This window comes from Labrus mixtus, chromosome 17, assembly GCF_963584025.1.
Source record: "Labrus mixtus chromosome 17, fLabMix1.1, whole genome shotgun sequence".
Classification (NCBI taxonomy): Eukaryota; Metazoa; Chordata; class Actinopteri; order Labriformes; family Labridae; genus Labrus; species Labrus mixtus.
Genome location: NC_083628.1, coordinates 19024953 through 19046282, shown reverse-complemented (window position 1 = coordinate 19046282; position 21330 = coordinate 19024953). Strand labels below are relative to the sequence as shown.

At 41.8% G+C, this 21330-nt stretch overlaps 2 protein-coding genes across 3 annotated transcripts in view; both read right to left on the bottom strand.

Moving 5' to 3' along the window:
* Window positions 1-8543: 8543 nt before the first annotated feature.
* Window positions 8544-13646, bottom strand: dpm2 (dolichyl-phosphate mannosyltransferase subunit 2, regulatory). 2 transcript variants are annotated; one of them, XM_061060636.1, is made up of 5 exons: window positions 13485-13528; window positions 11476-11540; window positions 10471-10560; window positions 9601-9703; window positions 8544-8800 (listed from the first exon to the last, which is right to left on the bottom strand). In XM_061060636.1, the coding sequence occupies exons 2-5, from the start codon at window positions 11488-11490 to the stop codon at window positions 8745-8747; spliced, it is 264 nt and encodes an 87-aa protein (XP_060916619.1). In that variant the 5' UTR covers window positions 11491-11540; window positions 13485-13528; the 3' UTR covers window positions 8544-8744. The 2 variants fall into 2 exon arrangements, with proteins under 2 accessions (XP_060916619.1, XP_060916618.1); XM_061060635.1 differs by lacking the exon at window positions 11476-11540 and having other exon boundaries at window positions 13485-13646.
* A 773-nt stretch (window positions 13647-14419) lies between these two features.
* LOC132991759 (early estrogen-induced gene 1 protein-like) overlaps window positions 14420-21330 on the bottom strand; it is a 19444-nt gene continuing 12533 nt past the window's right edge. Inside the window, exons 7-12 of the mRNA XM_061060626.1 lie at window positions 20802-20962; window positions 20375-20476; window positions 19664-19898; window positions 18681-18802; window positions 18527-18596; window positions 14420-18451 (exon numbers count right to left, since the gene is read on the bottom strand). Of these exons, the coding sequence (XP_060916609.1) occupies window positions 18406-18451; window positions 18527-18596; window positions 18681-18802; window positions 19664-19898; window positions 20375-20476; window positions 20802-20962 (736 nt within the window). The 3' untranslated portion in view covers window positions 14420-18405. The remainder of the gene's footprint in view (window positions 18452-18526; window positions 18597-18680; window positions 18803-19663; window positions 19899-20374; window positions 20477-20801; window positions 20963-21330) is intronic.

Sequence of the window (21330 nt, the reverse complement as noted above, 5' to 3'; positions counted from 1 at the left end):
TCATAACAAAACTCAACTGAAAGGTCTTTTTAGTCAAACAGTCTCTTACTGTGCTCGATAAACTTTTGTACTTAGTATCCCTGCATGAATAAGGGTTGGTAAACCTGATATGGGTTAGTCCACATTGTCACTGGCTGAACTTCTCTGTACAGTACAGGTTGATACTGGTAATATGTTTCATTTGCTAGAGCTGTACTATAGCATGTTGGGGTCCCTAGTTTGTCATAGGTAAAGGTTTTAGGAGCTCTTCTTTCTCGTCTTGGTAGCTCATGTCTCAGTTCTCTGTCATCATTATCTGAATGTGGATGCTGGGGTTGAATCTCATCCTGTGCTTCTTCAACTGGTTGTCCATTGTCGCACTGATTCTCGTTTTCCAATAGCATATTTTCCTGCTCTGTATCAGATTCATCCATGTGTGTTATGGGAACTTGTTCATTCACTTGTCCATCATCACACAACACTGGTGTTTCTTGGTCACTGTCGTTTTCTGTATCTGCATGCTCAATGGTTTGATCTACACTTGGCATTTGAAACTGTGTTACTGGCCTGTAGTAGAACAAACATTCACCTTCATCATTGTCCTCATCCGGTTCTGTGTTGTTTGTGGTCGTCTTTGTTATCTTTTTGTTTAGCTTGGGTGCTGTCTTTGGCTGGATTTCCAAGGGTAAGTGATCACATGCCAGCAACAAATTGCGATGCAGGGTTCTTGATCTTCCTCTTCCTTGTTCAGGCTTAACTTCATAGACTGGGATATCTTCTCCAACCTGACGTACCACAACATGAATATGTTCTTCCCAATGATTGCGGAGCTTTCCAGTGCCTCCTCTAGGTGTCAGGTTTCTCACAAGAACACGATCACCAGGGTGCAGTACTGAACTTCTCACTTTTCCATCATAGTGTTTTTTACTTCTCTCTTTGCATTTTCTCTGACGATTACATATGCGTCTTGCATTTCTCTTTTCCATTTCTCCATGTATGTCCGATGATCTGCTTTTCCTGTTTCCGTGGTCAGACCAAACAGTAGATCAATAGGTAACCTTGGGGATCTTCCGAAAAGAAGATAAAAAGGCGAAAAACCTGTGACCTGGCACTTAGTGCAGTTGTATGCATAGATCAACTTGTTCAAAGAGTCTTTCCAGTTTGTCTTCTGTTTGTCAGTTAATGTCTTTAGCATTTGTAGCAACGTACGATTAAAACGTTCTACTTGTCCATTTCCTTGTGGTCGATAAGGTGTAGTGCGCGATCCCAGTACACCACAGTTCTTTTTCAGCTGAGCGAAGAGCTGGTTCTCAAATTCGCCGCCTTGATCGTGATGTATTCTTGCTGGTAGCCCAAACTTTAAAGCATAATCCTTGAATATTCGGTCAGCGACTGTTTTGGCAGACTTGGAGGTTGTTGGATAAACCTGTGCAAAACGAGTGAAGTGATCAACAATCACTAATATATACTCGTAGCCTCCTGCACATTTGTCTAAGTGGAGAAAATCTATCGACACTAGTTCAAATGGCTGTGTGGTTACAATGCTGGTCATCGGTGCTCGAGTTTCTTTGCTTGGTGTCTTTTGTTTCAAACAACTACATGTTCTTGCAACATAGTGTTCAATTTCTTTTTGCATATAAGGCCAGAAGAACCTATCTCTGATCAGTGATGTTGTTCGATCGATGCCTTGGTGGCCCATTTCATCATGCAACTCTTTTAGTACAGTGGCTTTGTACTTTTCAGGTAATACAAGCTGTGTTTTGTTAGTTGTTTTTCTGCGAAGAATGCCATTTTCATCAATATGGAGTGTCTCCCATCCTCGCAGTAAACACTTACTTTGCATACTGAAAGCATTCAGTTCATGTCCAGATGGTCTGTTGTCATTCATTTTGCACTGTATTACAGGACCAATGTCTTTGTCTTCTTGCTGTGATCTTCTGATTTCATCAACTGAGAATGGTTTGTGTGTCTCTTCACGTACTGTACACTGGAGAGAGTTAACTGCTGGACACACCCATGTTGAGCTTGAATCTTGAGTCTCGACGGCTTGGGTTGTCGCGGCCACACAATCTGATGTCAGCTCTTCAGTGCATTGTTCCATCATCATATCAATGTTTACAGGCATTCTGGACAGACTGTCAGCATCCACATTCTCTTTACCTGGGCGGTAGCGAATAGTAAAGTGGAAGTCTGCAAGCTCTGCGACCCATCTGCATCCTGTTGCGTTGAGCTTTGCACTGGATAAGACATATGTAAGGGGATTATTATCAGTAAACACTGTGAAAGTGGGGGCATAGTACAGATAATCCCTAAATTTTTCTGTAACTGCCCACTTCAAGGCAAGGAATTCCAACTTTCCTGAGTGTAGATGATAATTTTTTTCAGCAGCAGTCAATGTTCGGGAACCATAGGCTATCACTCTGAGTTTGTTATCCTGTTGTTGGTAAAGGACTGCACCGAGGCCTTGGTTTGAAGCATCTGTGTGGAGAACAAATGCTTTTGAGAAGTCTGGGAACCCAAGGACTGGTGGCTCGACCAAACAATCTATTAGCCGCTCTAATATGTGCTGATGTTCTTCCTCCCAAACAATCTGTGTGTTTGAAGGCACTCCTTTGTTTTTAACTTTAACTTGTCTCGTGTTTGGTTTTCTGTGTGGCACATTGGTGTCTCCTGTTGTTCCTTTCAACAAGTTGTAAAGTGGGCTTGCAATACGGGAAAAGTCTTTTATGTATTGTCTGTAATAGCTTAATAAACCCATGACAGATCTAAGCTCTCCAATATTGCTTGGTCTTTTCTCTTTTAATGCTCTCACAGCGATGGTGTCAGCTGGATCAATTTTGCTTCCTTCAGCAGAGACAATTCTTCCCAGGTAACAAACTTCATGTTTAAATACTTCGCACTTACTGGGTTTAAGCTTGATGCCATACTTTCTCAGTAGCTTAAGTACTTTTCTGACGTGGTTTACATGTTCATCAAAGGACTGACTGTACACAAGCGTGTCATCAAGATAGGGGACACAGATGTTGTCTCGCACCTCTTCCAGACACTCTTCCATGCAGCGCTGGAACGCTGCGGGTGCATTCATTAGGCCAAACGGAATCCTTATCCGTTCATAGAGGCCCCATGGAGTCACAAATGCAGTCAAGGGTCTGCTGTTTTCATCCATAAAACCTTGATGGTAGGCTTTCCCTTGATCTAGCAATGAAAACCACGAGTTACCTCCGAGACTGTCGAGAATGTCCTGCACACGTGGGATGGGCTGTCTGTCTGGGTGAGACTTTTTGTTCAGTTCTCTGTAGTCTATGCAAAGACGTAAACTCCCATCTTTCTTCATTACACAGACAACAGGTGAGGCATAAGGCGAGTTAGATTTCTTCACCCATCCTTGTGCAATAAGATTATGCAGATAATCTTTCATCTCTTTATACAACGGCTTTGGCACAGACAGGTAAGTGCGTGCTACAGGATCCATGTCTTTCAATGAGATGCTTAACTTTAACTTTTCAATACATCCGATGTAGGGGGAGGCCAGACACCTTGTGGTGGATATTGGAACTGAAGAGGGTTAATACACTCCTGTGAAACCACCTGGTTTGTCTGTGCTGTGCTCGGCTGTCGAATTGACTCTTTGATTTGAGCAACCTCAGCGCCTATATTTTTCAGTAGGGCCATATCGGAACGCATTTCTTTCAGTTCGTTTAATAGCTCAGGATGCATTTTGCTGGTAAGTTCTGAACTTGGATTTTTAACCCTTTTCTCTGCAGGGGGCTCAGATTGAATTGAGTGCACTGTGGGCTGTCGCTGTTGAGTTATTAATTTCTTTTTATTTTGTCTCTCTGCTTCATTTGAACAAGCAATGTTCAGTTTTTCGAGAAGCAGCTCATCACTCGTTGCTGTTTGTTGCAGGTACGGCTGGAGGTCACTCCTAATGCTATCGTTTTGCAGGCCTGTCAGAACAGTATGGAGAAACATGCTCTGTACGAGGACAGGATCATATTTTAGTCCAGATTCTGCTTCTTGGGATGCAAACAGGATTTTCTGCCTCAAATCTAGGGCTCTGATAAGGAAGTTTTGTGGCGTTTCCTTACTGCTTTGAACTTCTGATGTTAGTTGTTTGTACAGTTCTGTTGCTCCTTTTTCTTGGTAGTGGGACCTGAGAATCCTCCTCAAGGTAGGTAATGTAAGGTTACTCTTTCCCTCAAGGTAGCTGCGTAGTTGTAAACCTGGTGCTATTGCTCTTATAACTGCATCAACTATTTCTATTTCAGCAAATCCTTTACTGATGCCTTGCTCAATTTGGTGTGCTAGACTGGAAAAGGTAAGTTTGTCCTTTTGACCTGGCTCACCTATCTGGCCTGATATTTTGAATTCCCTCCCCCACTGCAATGAGAGACGAGGTTGGACGGTTTGTTGCGTAACTACATGATCTTCTTTAGCACTGTTACTGTCCTCACCCACTGACTTTTGTGTCCTACTGCTAAGGTTTGCTTTCTCTTTAAGTGATAAAGCTATTGCTAATTGCAGTGTCTCTATCTCTTTTTGCAAACGCTCTTCTTCTGAAGGCTGAACAAACTGCTCCTGCACTGAATCTGTTGGTTTTGGATTTGAAGTTTCTTTTTCAGGTGCGCTTTTTTTAACAACCTGTTGCAATTCGACTATTTTGTCTTTTAAAGTCAGTAGCTCTGCCATACCTTGATCCTCAAGCTCATTTAACTCTTCTCTCTCTATGTGCTTTGTAACATGTACAATAAAAGATGATCGACCTTTACCTGATACTTTTTCAAGTTCTAACCCAGCAATGTGTAGGAAATCACAAACTTCAATTAAATCATCTCTTGTTAATGTGTACAGCGCACCACCAACTTCCAGTTTCAAGTGCTCAAACTCTGACGTATCCATTGTATTTTTCTGGCCGTGGGACAGTATCAGGGTGAAGCAGAACCTTTACTTTGTAGAATCAACAATGCAGCTTTCCTGGCACCAGCGGTTGACCTCAGATGGCATGCAAGTCTCTCTACGCAGCTGTTGTACCACCACATGCTTTTGTCCACCTCGGCTGTAGATGTGTAGGGCTGGATGATGATCGGGGACGTCTATCTGGGACAGCTTAACCTCGCCACATCCATCCCAGCGGTGCCTCCAAAATGTTGTGCCCTGAAAAAGGGTAAAATGAATAAATGGACTCAAGACACGATGCTTCCTCTGTCAGCGTCATGCAGAATGATTTAATTTATCTTTTTCAAAATGATCCACATAGTCACAATGGTGCTTTCTTTTCACAGGCAAATATGAAACATAACAGGTAAGTACAATAGAATAAAATAATCAACAGTGTTGAAAATACAAACAAAAATATCCTGTCTATCACTTTACTTCATATTTCTTCTGTTGAACAATTTCTTCCTGACAAAAAAATATATGTGCTCACTGACACGATTAAACATGAATATTCTCAACCATGACTATTCTTATAAACACTTTCAGATTCTTAATCTTAATATACACACACGTCCAGACCTACACACGCGCTCATGCCAACACTGACCTCGTGTGGTGACATGTGGACGACATACAACACGGAGCTAACCTAGCTTAGTGTCTCACTGAACTTTCATAAAATGTAAATACAACATTTTAAACATCAACCTTTCTGTAAGTTCCTAACAATAAACACGAAAACATCTCTAGAAACATCCTTTGTAGATAAACACAGATATACAGTACAGACCAAAAGTTTGGACACACCTTCTCATTCAATGAGTGTCCTTTCTTTTCATGACTATTGACATTGTAGATTCACACTGAAGGCATCAAAACTATGAATTAACAAAAAAGTGTAAAACAACTGAAAATACGCCTTATATTCTAGTTTCTTCAAAGTAGCCACCTTTTGCTCTGATTACTGCTTTGCACACACTCTGCATTCTCTTGATGAGCTTCAAGAGGTAGTCACCTGAAATGGTTTTCACTTCACAGGTGTGCCCTGTCAGGTTCAATAAGTGGGATTTCTTGCCTTATAAATGGGGTTGGGACCATCAGTTGTGTTGTGCAGAAGTCAGGTGGATACACAGCTGATAGTCCCACTGAATAGACTGTTAGAATTTGTATTATGGCAAGAAAAAAGCAGCTAAGTAAAGAAAAACGAGTGGCCATCATTACTTTAAGAAATGAAGGTCAGTCAGTCCGAAAAATTGGGGAAACTTTGAAAGTGTCCCCAAGTGCAGTCGCAAAAACCATCAAACGCTACAAAGAAACTGGCTCACATGAGGACCGCCCCAGGAAAGGAAGACCAAGAGTCACCTCTGCTGCGGAGGATAAGTTCATCCGAGTCACCAGCCTCAGAAATCGCAGGTTAACAGCAGTTCAGATTAGAGACCAGGTCAATGCCACACAGAGTTCTAGCAGCAGACACATCTCTAGAACAACTGTTAAGAGGAGACTGTGTGAATCAGGCCTTCATGGTAGAATAGCTGCTAGGAAACCACTGCTAAGGACAGGCAACAAGCAGAAGAGACTTGTTTGGGCTAAAGAACACAAGGAATGGACATTAGACCAGTGGAAATCTGTGCTTTGGTCTGATGAGTCCAAATTTTAGATCTTTGGTTCCAACCACCGTGTCTTTGTGCGACGCAGAAAAGGTGAACGGATGGACTCTACATGCCTGGTTCCCACCGTGAAGCATGGAGGAGGAGGTGTGATGGTTTGGGGGTGCTTTGCTGGTGACACTGTTGGGGATTTATTCAAAATTGAAGGCATACTGAACCAGCATGGCTACCACAGCATCTTGCAGCGGCATGCTATTCCATCCGGTTTGCGTTTAGTTGGACCATCATTTATTTTTCAACAGGACAATGACCCCAAACACACCTCCAGGCTGTGTAAGGGCTATTTGACCAAGAAGGAGAGTGATGGGGTGCTGCGCCAGATGACCTGGCCTCCACAGTCACCGGACCTGAACCCAATCGAGATGGTTTGGGGTGAGCTGGACCGCAGAGTGAAGGCAAAAGGGCCAACAAGTGCTAAGCATCTCTGGGAACTCCTTCAAGACTGTTGGAAGACCATTTCAGGTGACTACCTCTTGAAGCTCATCAAGAGAATGCCAAGAGTGTGCAAAGCAGTAATCAAAGCAAAAGGTGGCTACTTTGAAGAACCTAGAATATAAGACATATTTTCAGTTGTTTCACACTTTTTTGTTAAGTATATAATTCCACATGTGTTAATTCATAGTTTTGATGCCTTCAGTGTGAATCTACAATTTTCATAGTCATGAAAATAAAGAAAACTCTTTGAATGAGAAGGTGTGTCCAAACTTTTGGTCTGTACTGTATATTATCTTTTTACCTGAAAAAGGGTAAAATGAATAAATGGACTCAAGACACGATGCTTCCTCTGTCAGCGTCGTGCAGAATGAGGCATCGCGGCTGAGAGCTCCCCCTTCCGGCCTCGGCAGGCATCACTAATCAATCACATGCATTATCTCTTGATAGACATTACAGGTAGATGACAGATTCATAAATCTTGGCAGACATATCTGTATATTTCAAAGGTTTTTAACAAAAAAATAAGTTTTAAAGTGTTTTAAATCCTTCAGACTGAATCTGTTTTAACACTGATATCTTTTACAAATTATTAAACTTAAATGAACTTCTACAATTGTTTTATGACATTTTTTACAAGAATTCGCTGTTTTATGTCACTAAAATCATATTTATTTCTTCATGAATTTATTTATAACTTATCAGTTATTTCAAATAAATTACACCTATCACACATCTGTGAGTCTATCAAAACTACTGGATAAACAAAAAGCCTTCAAAAGTGCCAAATATTCACTGTGACCATTAAAGGAGCAACATGTAAGACATCTACTGAACTAAATGATAAAGTGACCTCACTATCTGATCAGACATTAAGGAAACATGTTGAAGTGCTGGCTTCTCTGACAACAATGCAGCAGCCAGTATGTCCTCCTTCTAACTTTAGATTCTGCTCCTGAATACTCTGGATTTGGTTGGACCAGAGAAGGTAGACGGTTTTAAGACACCCCCACACGGCCGTTTTGGACGCCCCTCGGTTTGTCAGATATGAGAGCAGTTATCAGGTCAACAGGTGTTGCAGTGATGGAAGCGGGCAAGAGAAGTGGTTCAGATAGAAGTGATTGTACCCGACCTAAAAAGCCTCTGCATGTTTCTAATAAGCTCCACGAGCAGAAACGTGCTCAAACTAGGATCAATATTGGAGATGATTTTGAAAAATGTAGAGAGATTAGAACACAGAAAGGTTTACAGACCGATGCAGAGCTGGATAAACACTGAAGCTTCAGTGTCCACCACATGGTGACCTGTGTGAGCATCGACTCTAGAGAGGAGGGGGCAGGGGGAGACAGCTCTCTATGATGTTTAGAAATCAGACTGCAGTACCCATTTTAAACACTAGGTGTCAGAGTTACATACTGCTCCTTTAAAGTTCTTCTTCCCAGGGTTGTCCGGGGAAAAACTGGACAACCCTGATGCAGTCTCTGTTTGCTATCAACACAAACATTCTACTTTAAAATAGAAATATAATGGTTTTTAAAACAGATTTCTTTTCTATAACAAACTGACCAAATAGTAGAAACTAGATGTAAAATAAATCTCTTCTTTACAACAGAATGAACCTAGTAAATAGAAACCTTTCAGGGGGAGTTTTTTAGAGACTGAAGGTGTGATTGGTCGAGGGAGTTTTCACATTATTTATTCAACGACAGTCATGCTAACGTCCTGAGATTAGTCCACTTTCTTTGGTTTGCGACTCTTCCACATAATAACTGCAGTGAAGGCCCCTGTGGAGAAAGAAAGAACAGCGTTAACTTTGAATTAGGTGACAGGAAAACATACATTTAGATGACATTACATTATCGCTGTTTGCCGCTATGCCAGCTGACACTGTTTATAGACATTTTTATCTTGATTTTAAAGGCAGGGTTGGTAATTTCCTCCAGATCCACTTTTTAAGATTTTAGTAGAAATGGTCTTTAGGTCCTGACAGAAATTAATAATTCATGTGCTCTGAAAAAGGAACGAAGAAAATCTATCATCTGTATCAGTTGTAAGCCTGTAAAAACTTCAACCAATGTCCACGAGGTACCAATCTGATGAACCAATCACACGCCTCCCTGTCTCCCTGCTCTACCTCTACCTCTTGCGTGCACTTGACTAGCCCACACTGAAAGTGATGAGCTGAGGTCCGCTTCTGGAGCAACGGCGCTCGTGCATGTAAGTGAGGGGCGTGCCTTTAGAGGGAGCACAGAGGGGACTGGGTGTAGACGGAGCACTGAGGGAATGCTACTTTCAAAATCATGCTAGTTTTTGAAAATGACCAACCCTGCCTTTAATGTTAAATTATATTCTTTATATATTGTATTTGTTGGCTGCTTGTTGTTGGTCTGAAACTCTTTGTGCTGCTGCCCGTCATGGCCAGGACATTTTTAATCTGATGAGTTTTTTCTTCTTGGTTAATTCTTGTTGTTAATTTGAAGAGGATGATTGTGTTTTGTCTGAAGGTTATCAACCTAAAAACCAGTGCTGAATATAAACCAGGTTAATATTAAAGCCTCACAGAACCAGACAAAAGTCTACTCACCTATACAGAGGAGCAGTATTACTGCTGCGATGCCCGGCAGAATGACTGAATACTCCCGAGGAAGGAAGTATTGGTGCAGCACATGACCGCTGTCCACGAAAGGCTGGAGGAGGAAAAAAATACAACATCATACATCTCAGACCAAACAGTTTTCTGCAGGGGTGACAGAGGAAATGATAAGAAGATATAAAGGAGTAAAAGATTTAAAATATAATGCTTAACGTCTGAAACGTCTGCATGTGATTGATTTAAAGGTCACATATCCTCCTCCTCTTCAACCAGTGTAAATAAGTCTCAGAGCTCCTCAAAACATGAGTGTGAAGTTTCTTGTTCTAAATCCACTCTGATCCTGTATTTGATCATGTCTATAAACCCCTCTATTTCAGCCCTGCTCAGAACAGGCTGTTTCTGTGTCTGTACCTTTAAATATGTAAATGAGCTGTGTCTGACCACGCCCCCTCTCTGGAAGGGCTCTGGTGTCTCGGGCTTTCTCACTCCATGTCCTATTGTTTACGGTGAGAAGGCAGACTCAGAGGGCAGAACAAACACCTAGCTGTGGGAGCGTCACCCACCTGGGGGAGGGACTACTGCCATTTGTGATGTCATGAAGGAAAAATCTCCAAATGGCCTGTTTGAGCACACATTTACTGAAAAGTGGAGCAGGCAAAAGACGGAGAGGATGAACTTTTCTCATCATTGGGGGGTTTGTAGACGAACTAGAGACACATATTAGTGTAAGAGAAACATGGTGAAGTGGATTTTACAGAATATGTAACCTTTAAAGTTCAACCCTCTTTCATCAAAACAAGCCTGACATTGAAATGAGGGTCTGTAATTGGTTGTTGGATGTTTAAGATGAACAGAACCTACCAGGACGATGACCCACACAGAGTAATATGTAAACAGCACAAGGCTGAAGACCACTAGACTCATGCCCACTGCTTGATCCACTCCTGTCGCCTGAAAACAAAAGTTTAACACCTGGTGAGGAGGAGGCATTTTAATATTTTCTCAGGAAAAACTTGAAAGATTTGAGGATAACTGTGAACGCTGCTGGGAGGTCAAACAATCTCAATATGGGATGTGTCAATAACTTGATATATTTAGCAGGATATGACTGAATTTAACAGCCTATCACAGAGCAGACATACACTTAAGCTGATTGACATTTAAACATTTTCAGCCCACAACGTCCTGTCCGAGTCAAAGCTTTTTTGAAACATCTTGTATCAAACTATAATCGACAACAAGACAGATTTGAGTCAGAGAGAGAGATAAAGTTAGAGACAGCTCAGCTCGCCGTCCTGGATCTCTGACAAACAGCCTCAAAGATTTGAATCATGAATCTTTTTCATGTAGGGTTTACAGATTTTAAACTCCATGTTTATTTGTTTTGGAGAGAGGAAGACATCTGCAGATTATTGGGCTCTCGCAAAAAAAAAAAAACATTTTAAACAATAACCAAGAACTAAAGGATCAGTACGCTCAAAACTGAGCATGAGGGGCGCCGGTAGCCTGGAAGGTCACTGTTGGGTACTGTCAGTGTTCTTTTTTTTTTGTGGGCAGGCTGTTGTGAAATTTTCTAGATAACTTCAGGAGTGCAGGTGTGAAAACCGCTCAGGATGCTCTTCAAACTGGCAGCATTGTTTTGTGTCTTGTATACTGTGAGTGTATGAGTTTACGGGGGGCACATACGGATTAAAGTTAGAAGTAGAAGAAGATTTATTCATCCCACACCACGAGGAAAAACAGCTACAGGAAAACCAGTTGCCTGGCTCGATCCACACCAGGACATGAACCAGGGACCCTCTGGTTCCCAACCCAAGTTGTCTCAAGTTTCACAACCTGAGTATGAGTCTGGATGAGTAAACTGACCTTTAACGAGCCCATTTAAAGCTCTGGTTGATAATATTGTGTTATCATGTGACTCATGTCTTTCTCTAAAGCAGCAGGGGGAAAGAGCAGGACAAGTGTTTAGAAACAGGCCATTTTGAGTCATCTGATTTTATCTTAAGAGTAATTGAAGTGTGGATTTAAACTGTTTATGGAAAAGTCTTTTCCTGAACGGAAAGGAAAATATGATCCCGTCATCTTCGGAGGTACTTTCACATGAGAAACTGTGTGTCACTAAGTTAGGTGGAAACACCTGGTTTGGCACACGAGATAGTTGTGTTTTATAAAACCTTTAGTGGGTTATAGAAATATCTGCATGAATCTGAGGATCATTTGGAAGAAGGACTTTGGTTTTTATATAAGTGATGAAGAATAAAAATACTTTCAGAAACAGGGAAACATATAAAGGAGGCTGGAGGGGGATTTACTCAGTACAAGGTAATACACAGGTTTTAATATACACCCTCTAAGCTCCACAGGACGGGAGTGATGACTGACACACCGATGGCAGAGGCTGGCCTGTAACGTGGTCAGCAGTATTAACTTACCCCAATCATACACACTCACACGCCGCCAGATAAGGCAGCCGGAGCAACTTGGGGTTAATGCTGCGTTCCATTTGATCTCGGAAGTCGGAAATTTCCGAGTTGCCAGTCTGATACGTCATCAGCACCTCTGAAGTGGGAAATCCGACTCAGAAATTCTGAGAATCTTCAGTAGCCCGAGTTCTAATCCAACATGGCTGCTCTGTGCATCGACAGGGATGTTGAAGCTGTAACTGTTGAGTTTATGAGCAGCTTAGTCATCTTTTTATGTAATTAAATCAATCACACCAATGGCATTGTGCAAGTTCTCTCTGTGGAGATGTTGTCATGTTATCGTCTGGTATTGGCTAACAAAACAAAGGCACTCCTGGAGGCGTCCATGTTGCTTTTCTGCAGCATAAGTAGTGTGGCTGCAGGAGCTGGGGATCGAACCCCTGACCTTCCAGTTAAGAGACGACCGACTCTACCACTGAACCACAGCCGCCCCTAAAGTGGGGAATGATAAGCAATAAAAGGAGCCACAGGTGGCTTGCTTGGAGGACTAGAGCCTGCGTACATCGGGTGTGTGCAACAACCACAACAGTTATTTTAATCAAAAGGCCTTCCTCTAATCCTTTTTTATTTACTCATTTTATTCTCTATTTCTTCTTGTTTTATTGCTGGATTCTTGTTTATATTTTAGGGTTTCATTGGGACTTTATTTTTGGATTTTTTTGTTTTGGAAAGTGCTTCATAAATAAACTTTATTATTTTATAATATGTCAATGATTTTTTTTAAACATTTATCGTATCCATTAAAATAACTCCCTTTACCTTATAATCCCACCTTCCTAAAGAGCACACGTGTCGTCTGTTTCCCCTCCAACAAGAGGACTGGGAGCTCATAATTAAAAAGCTGGTTTGACAGGCTAATGCAATACAATCCGGGGTCACACCAAACATCGTTCAAATTTATAAAGAATTAACATTTCTTTAGTTTATATGTGAATATTCACATGCGACACATCAGTCACATTTAAATACTGAATTATTAAGGCTTTCCTCTAAATTCGGCTTAAAGAAAATGATTATTAAGATAATTTTTAGACGTTTTAATTTGACTTTAAGAGTGACTATCACAGGAATATAAAGAGATTTAAGATGTTTTCAAGTTGGGTAAACAATCACATTATATAGCAGGGATTCTCTACATAAATAAAGAATACCAGAAGACAAAGACTGATACGAAAGGCTGCGTGTACTCATCAAATATCAAACTAAATGTAAAGATTTGTGTTATTAAAATACTTCACACAACCGGTGAGATTAGCTTTAATTACCGTGAGTTAGCTTCATTTTCAGGTCCGACACACAAAAGAGATAAAGCTAACTATCTAAAGCTGAGTTGTAACCCAAAAAATCCAACTTTAATTCCCCTGTTTTAGTTTAATCTGATTATTTTCTTACCATTTCTGAAGAGTGTGCTGACGTTTCCTGTTCTTCTTCTTCTTCTGGTTTGTAAATACGGCGGGCGGGATGTATCTGAAGGTCTCTGCTGCCCTCTGCTGGCGGACCCGCACAACACACTTTAACATGGTTAAAGGACTTCTGCATCTTTGTAGCATCTTCGTGTCCACTACAGCAGGGGGGTTCCAAACATTTCAGGGGGGCCCTAAATAACTGTGCTACAGACTGGGGACCCCTCCTCTGTCCCGGTGGGGTCCCCAATACACGTAATGTCCATGTGTGAAATGTAGGAATGAGTGACACACAAAAGGTAAGGAGGATCTGTTTTTGTGGCTGTTTTGTAATTGAGCAGCAGGGTTTTAAATCTGATGCGAGCAGAAACTGGGAGCCAGCAGAGGGAGATGAAGAGAAACGATAAACAAGTGCAACCTCTGTTATTTAAAATAAAGAAATTGAAATTGAATTGAATTGAAATTGAATAAAGAAATTGATAAGAAATAAAAGAGGCATTAAAAATCAAGTCAGGACTCTGAGGAAAAGGCGGGAAATGGTGCACGAAAACAGATAAATACGTTAAAGAAGGATACACACAAATATACATGTTTTTATATGATTATGTTTAGGTTTCATGTCTTAATAAGAACATAATAGTAGTTCATTGTTGGTGGAATTTAGGTTCTTAAACAGGGCAGCAATGATCTTCTCCCTGGACTGATGAAGGTAAATACAGGCTGCGGGGTCACTTAGTGCCGCGATGCAGAGGAGAACCAAAGAGGTAAGGTTTTAGTAACAGGGCAGCTTCAGGGGTCAGTAGATCTGTGTAGCAGACCTGGTGCTCCGTGAAGGTCCATTGTAAAGAGGTAGGGGTTGCAGGCGGGTGCAGAACGTGTTGAGAATTAAATTAATCCTCATGAATTAAAGAACGACGACTCTGATGATTTCAACTTTTCCATTTTATTTGGCATGTCTGTCGAAAAATTGCGTTTCATCTCCCTCCAACACCGACGACGTTTACATACAGATATTTAAAAGGACAATTTAAAGACATCACAAAACCACGAGGCGACTTCAACATTTAATCCCCAACATTTGAACACTAGGACAAACATTTCTTTAAAATGGAGTTACATTCGTTTGGTGAAGAAAAAAAAGAGTCAGATTTTAAATTCATGACTGAATGTTGTTCATCTAACGTGTTTAATATTTATTTATTATAAAAGACGGTACATTTACAACCTTTGATAAATTATAAAAGTTTATATAGTTTATTTATTCTTTTTCACTGAATCGCTGTCCTCTGTACATAAAACATCTATAAATGCAGAATAACACAGAGATAATTATTCAGTTTAGTTTCAAATGATCAGGAATATAAAAAAAAACTTTCACCACAGAAACATTAAGATGCTAACACAAAGACATCGAATATGTACGCATTTAAAGAATAAATCACAGTACGTTAAAAGTTCCCGTATTTAAAGCAAAGCGTCGCTGTGACATCATCATTCAGCCGCGTGTCACCGACAAACGTTGACTCTCATGTACAAACGTTTTGGACCAGCCCGCTGGTCTGAAAAACACAGAGACATTACTCTCCAGTACCCGACGCAAACACCAGCCTCACATGTAGTGGTACCTTCAAACTAACAGACTGACAGTAACACACACACACACAGTGCTGTGAGGGGGGTGTAATGTATATTCATCATTTATCATGGTGGCCATTTTCCTCTGATGTCACGCTTAGGGTGGGAAGCTTAAATTCTCATATACCGGCATACTGCTTTGTTCCAGGTTAAACAAGTTGACTTCATAAACTAGGCTATGGCCTGAAGTCCCATCAGAATGGGACATCCTTAATTTAAAGAACTTAAACCCTGAACACAGCAGGACAACATTCCACCAGAATCTGAGCTTCCCACACTGGTCACAATGTCGGAGGAAAACAGTGAATATGGTCAATTGTCTGTCGGAGGACAACGGAGGCTTTGTGCTGCTGCAGCTGTGGGACTGACCTCAGTGCGGCCCGCACAAACACAGCGACAGTATCAGCACTCACTCGACACACAGACACACAAAATGTTCAACTATGAACCGGAAAAAAAAAAACCCAGACGATTTCTAGTCAGTATGTTGAAGTAAAAAACACAAAAACTGTCTAAAAACTACAAAGTGCAACGGTTGGAGTTTATGGTAAAAACTGTGCAGTGGTTGTGAAAACAAACACGAGGCTCGTGTTCTTCTCATTAGACCCAGTTATCTGGATCAAACTGGCTGACACCATCTTTTATCAAAAGGCAACTGGTCAGATTCTCAGAGGTTGGTGGAGACCAAAACAGAGCTCAAAGCAGAGCGAATGTAGGCTGTCATTCATCAATAAAAAACATCATCTTTGTCTCAAGTTATTTGTTCTTTCAGAAAGAGTTGTTCTTCTCATCACAGTAATAACGTGGGAACATAGCCTCTCAGTGGTGGTCTTGACCAGTCTTGATTTAAAATCCGGAGTCCTCCCAGTCTGACACCGAGACCTTCAAAAAGTGGTCTTGAGACCAATGCCGTTTTCAAAGTACTGCAACACTAGAATTTAAGTAGCAGTGTTTGACAGTTGAGAGGCGTGTCCTTCAAGCAAGTGGGCGGGGTCTTGAAGAATTCAACAAACCAACCACTGCGTCCCAAAACAGAAAACCTGCATAAATTCTTATTTTCATTTTTTAAGGTTTATTTTTGGGAGAGCGAGAGAGAGAGAGAGAGAGTGGGGAATGACATGCGGGAAAGGAGCCACAGGTCACATGTCAGACCCGGGCCGCCCGCTTGGAGGACTACAGCCATTCATGGGGCATGCACACTAACCACTAGGATGCTGTCGCCCTCAAATTTTCATGATTTTGAAACTACATTTTTATACAGTTATATGCCTTCTGTGGTATAAAAAACCTCAAAGAATAATATTTTTGTTGCTTCACACGGACTCTGAGCTAATCTGTGTGTTCTTACAGATTGTACCTTAAGTTATGAAAAATATCCAAAAGAAAAGAAAACCTCCCGCAAATGACACGAGCGAGTAAAGTCAAAGAGTGAACAAAGAAGTGCAGAGGTCAGACAGTTACACATGGCCAGCCATATGAACACACGACACGTCTGTGCAGAAAGAATAACAAACTACGTTTTGTAGTTTCACAACGTTAAAATAAAAACATGCAAAAGAGGAAAAACTGAACAAGACGTTTAGGAGAATCATCCCATCTCCGTTTCCTTTTAGTGGTACATAACAATCGTCCCTAAGGAGAACACGTGTGCAAAATATTCAAATAAGTACGTTTAAGTAATTTACATCAAATATAATAAAATAAGTAAAGCTTCAGTTCCCGTCTGTCCTTGGTAAGAGCCTCTCATGGCTGCACTAGGGGGTTCCTCATCAACTCGTATAATCACATAATCATTTTGATTATTAAAATCATGATTCATAATTTCCAGGAGTTAAAACACTGATTAAAAACATGTCTGTTCTGTTTCTGTGTTTCATATCTGATCAGGTAAAACCCTCCTGATGCACTTTATCTCAATAACAGTCAAATTTACAAGTTTACGAAGCCTTCCTGAACGCACCATTATTTCAGTGTCACACTATAATTCCCACAATGCATCGGTCTTCAGGGTATTGTTCAAGTAACTTGTGCACTTAGTGCTGGTCAAAGTTTCACTGGTCTTCATAGAAACCTCCTGAAACAAAGACTCTTTAGAAACACGCCCAGTTTAAATAAATCATCACTATTCAATCTCATAAAACTCAATAATTATTAACAGGACATGATGGAGTTATTTCTGCTGATATCGTGTATGCTTTGGTTTCCCTTTTCCCCATTTTAGGCACATTAAAGGATCAATCAGTGAGATGTGTACTGAGTGAAATGATAAAGTGATCTTACTATATGATCAGACATTAAGGAAACATGTTATGTTGAAGTGCTGACTTCTCTGACAACAATGCAGCAGCCAGTATGTCCTCCTTCTAACTTTAGATTCTGGTCCTGAATGCTCTGGATTTGTTTGGACCAGAGAAGGTAGGCGGTTTTAAGGCGACCCCCACACAGCCCGTTTTGGACGCCCCTCAGTTTGCCAGATATGAGAGCAGTTATCAGGTCAACAGGTGTTGCAGTGATGGAAGCGGGCAAGAGAAGTGGTTCAGATAGAAGTGATTGTACTCGACCTAAAAAGCCTCTGCATGTTTCTAATAAGCTCCACGAGCAGAAACGTGCTCAAACTAGGATCAATATTGGAGATGATTTTGAAAAATAGAGAGAGGTTAGAACACAGAAAGGTTTACAGACCGATGCAGAGCTGGATAAACACTGAAGCTTCAGTGTCCACCACATGGTGACCTGTGTGAGCATCGACTCTAGAGAGGAGGGGGGAGACAGCTCTCTGTAATGTTTAGAAATCAGACTGCAGTACCCATTTTAAACACTAGGTGTCAGAGTTACATACTGCTCCTTTAACACCAAAACACAGCAGCAACTTCAGTCTTGTAACTTGCATTAATTCAACCCTTTGAATTACACATGTTTGCACATATTTTTGGTGTTTTGTGTTAATAAGGTGTTTTCATTCACCTTTGACATTGCTTTCACTTTGCTAACTGTCTTTCCTGGACTGCGGACTCAGACCACCAGGACGGCCTGGACCTCTTTGTAAAGAAAGTCCCTTCTAGTATTTGAGATACAATACTACACCTCCCACCACCTTATTAAATATACTAGAAAGGATAAATATCTACATATCATAGTAGTCTTATTTCAAGCTATGTGCACTGAGACGTGTATGCACGGCGTCTTTCCTCGTACATGCACAAACACAGTTGGACAATCAGACGTCACAGAATAGAGAACCAGTGGACGAGGCTGCAGACGAGGTGACGCTTCTGTCAGTGAGTCTCGATGACGACCGGTTCAAAAGCACCAGGAGTTCCTCTGCAGAAACACAAACCCGTCATACTTAAGCTTAAATCAAATGTGAAGGTGAGGCTAACAGGATGAAGAGTGTACCTGTTGGCGATCTGCGTCCCGCTCAGCGCAGTCGTCCCGTCTTTGCTGACAAACAGTCTCAGGTTGCTGACTGCAGAGAAACAAAGAGACAAAACTGTAACAACATGTCGTGCTGGAAGAAAAGCCTTCAGACTGAAACTACAGTATCTCCTGCCTTCATTGTTGCTGCTTTCAGAAAAGTTCTGACTCTGGATGATCTTCTCCACAATGTCGTCCGCATCGATTCGAGTGTCGTCCACACAGCTCGGCTGCCGCTGCACGCTGTCCTTCTTCCTCCTGGTGGAAGAGATTCATATTACGTTTTAAAGGAGACGTCTGGAGATATTAATGAGCAGACTGAGTTGATTTCTAATAACAAATAGCCGAAAACAAGTTAACTTTCTTTTGCAAATCAAGCAGCAACCAAATCTGAAACATGAAGCCAACCTGCAGGTTAACGTGTCCAACTTAACAGCTGCAGTTCCTCCAGTGTCCACTAGAGTCTGTCTCCTGTAGTGAGTCAGTCCCCATAGAGCCCCATGTTAAAATGTCTAACTTTACAGCTGTAGTTCCTCCAGTGTCCACTAGAGTCTGTCTCCTGCAGTGAGTCAGTCCCCATAGAGCTCCATGTTAAAATAAACATGTTTACAGCCTGGTACAAAAACAGTTTGGTTCTCTAGAGCTCATTTCTCTCTTCATGACGACTGTACGGGCTGACTTTTCAAACAACTCGTGTTCAAACTAAATTAAGGCTTTAAGTGATGTAGTATTGGGGGGCGTGGCCTCATCACTCCTCGAGTAATGAGGAGTGATGAGGTTGGAGCCTAGACGCCAAAGTCAGACTCTGTTCTGCTGCTGCAATTAGCCCTTCAAACGTGAGCTTTCTGACTGAACTCTAACAGCAGCTCAGTGACAGCAGCAGATGGAAGCCGTCATTCTTGTTTTTGTGTCTGAGAGCACGCTAACACACACTCCTCTCAGAGCGCGATGAAGTCCTGGAGAATGTGTGGCATGTAGTTTACACATACCTGAGATTCAACCCGAGACTGTTATCAGTGTGATGTCCAGACATGCCTCACACAACACATGACACGTAGAAGACGTGTTGTTGAAAACATGCAGGGGCAGGTGTGTGTGTGTGTGTGTGTGCGTGTGTACCTGGAGGATCTGTTAGACATGAGGGCGGCTGTAGAGGGTGGGGGAGGTCTCTCTGGTTTTGTGGGCGTGGCTTGTTGAGGAGCCTCGGTGGGGGTGGAGGGAGGCGGCTGGGTAGAAGAGGAGTAGGGGGAGGAGGGGTGGGCGAGGCCGCAGGACGCACTGCTGCTGGAGGAGGCGTTTCTATGGTGACTGAGGTCGTTCATGCTGGAGCAGCGAGAGTGAGCTGTGCTGTAACCTGGATTCAGATTAATGAAAAAGAATCTTTTTAAAATCAAACTGACCCAAACAAAGAAAGTTATTACCATTACTGCACCAGATTTCATGTTGGACATGAAGGAGCTTTCATTAATTAATTAATTAATTCACATTTAAACGTTTCTTGACACATCTTACAAGTCGCCTCGTAAATCGTTGTTCGCCCCGGCCATCCATTCCCCCCATTTTTCATCTTGAAGTCAAATTATTTTTTATTTATGAACCAACTTTAGTAAAACTGGTTAAACTATATAAATGATTTTGCTGACTTTATATCAGACGGTACCCAAAATTAAGCAGCTATTCGAGCCGCCATGTAGTCCAAACACCCTGATAATGGACACCCCGTAAAACTTACTTTCCTTCCTTAATTGACACTGTGCAGCGAATCACAATCAAGAGTTCTTGTCAGTCACACTGAAGCTAAAATGAGTAAGGAGGAAGCGTCTCTCTGACCTGAGATCTTGCTGTGCTGGCTGGCGTAGCTCGAGCTGCGGACATGACCGGAGTGAAAGACGTCATCTGGACTGGACACACACTCTCCCTCCTCAGGCAGACCTGCAGAACAGATCCCACAGAAGTGTTTGAAACCGTAAAGATGAGGAGACGAGAGCGAGAGGAAGAAAGACCTGCATCAAAAGTCTGCAGCCGGACACAAACCACAAATGTTTCTCTTTCCAGAAACTGTGACCTCATAACCAACAAAATGCATAAACCATATTAACACAGAGTTAGGGCTTAGAGGCTATAGTGCTTTAGACGTTGTTTACATCTCTTCTACAATCTGACTGTCTGTTTTTCTCATAGAACTTAGAAAGATCTGTAGTTTCCTTTAAAGTCCATCTTCTTTAGAGAAAATTGGGAAAAGGCGTCGCCAGGTTACCTGCGCTGCGTACTGACGACTGTTTGGGTTTGAAGGAGCGAGGAGACTCCTTGAAGCTTCCTCGTGTCGGCGCTGACGCCTCGGTGCTCTCTCCCTTACAGTCCAGCTGCAGGGTCGGGTCCTGGTCCCCGATGGAGATGGATTTGGCTGTGCTGGGAGGCCTGATGGGGAAGAGATCAGAAAAAAAGCACAAACATTACTACAGAACAGAAATTCGGACACATGTAAAATCTGAAGGGACGATTCAGCCAGAATGTGCTTCATCATCACATTTTTATAGGATTCTTCAGCATCACAGTATTGCAGACTTACATGCATCAATACAAGTCAATGATCAGTTTAAAGGTAGAGTCAGCAGCTTGTTCCTTCAAAATAAAATACACTTATACTAAAGTGAAGCTGCTCCATCGTCCCTTCTGGGCCTCCGTACATTCGTGGTGGTGACTGTGTCTGCAGAGACTCTGTCCTCTGACTGGATTTTAATGTTCTGCTTTGTTCTGGTTGACTCGGGACGTTTCTGGGCGGAGCT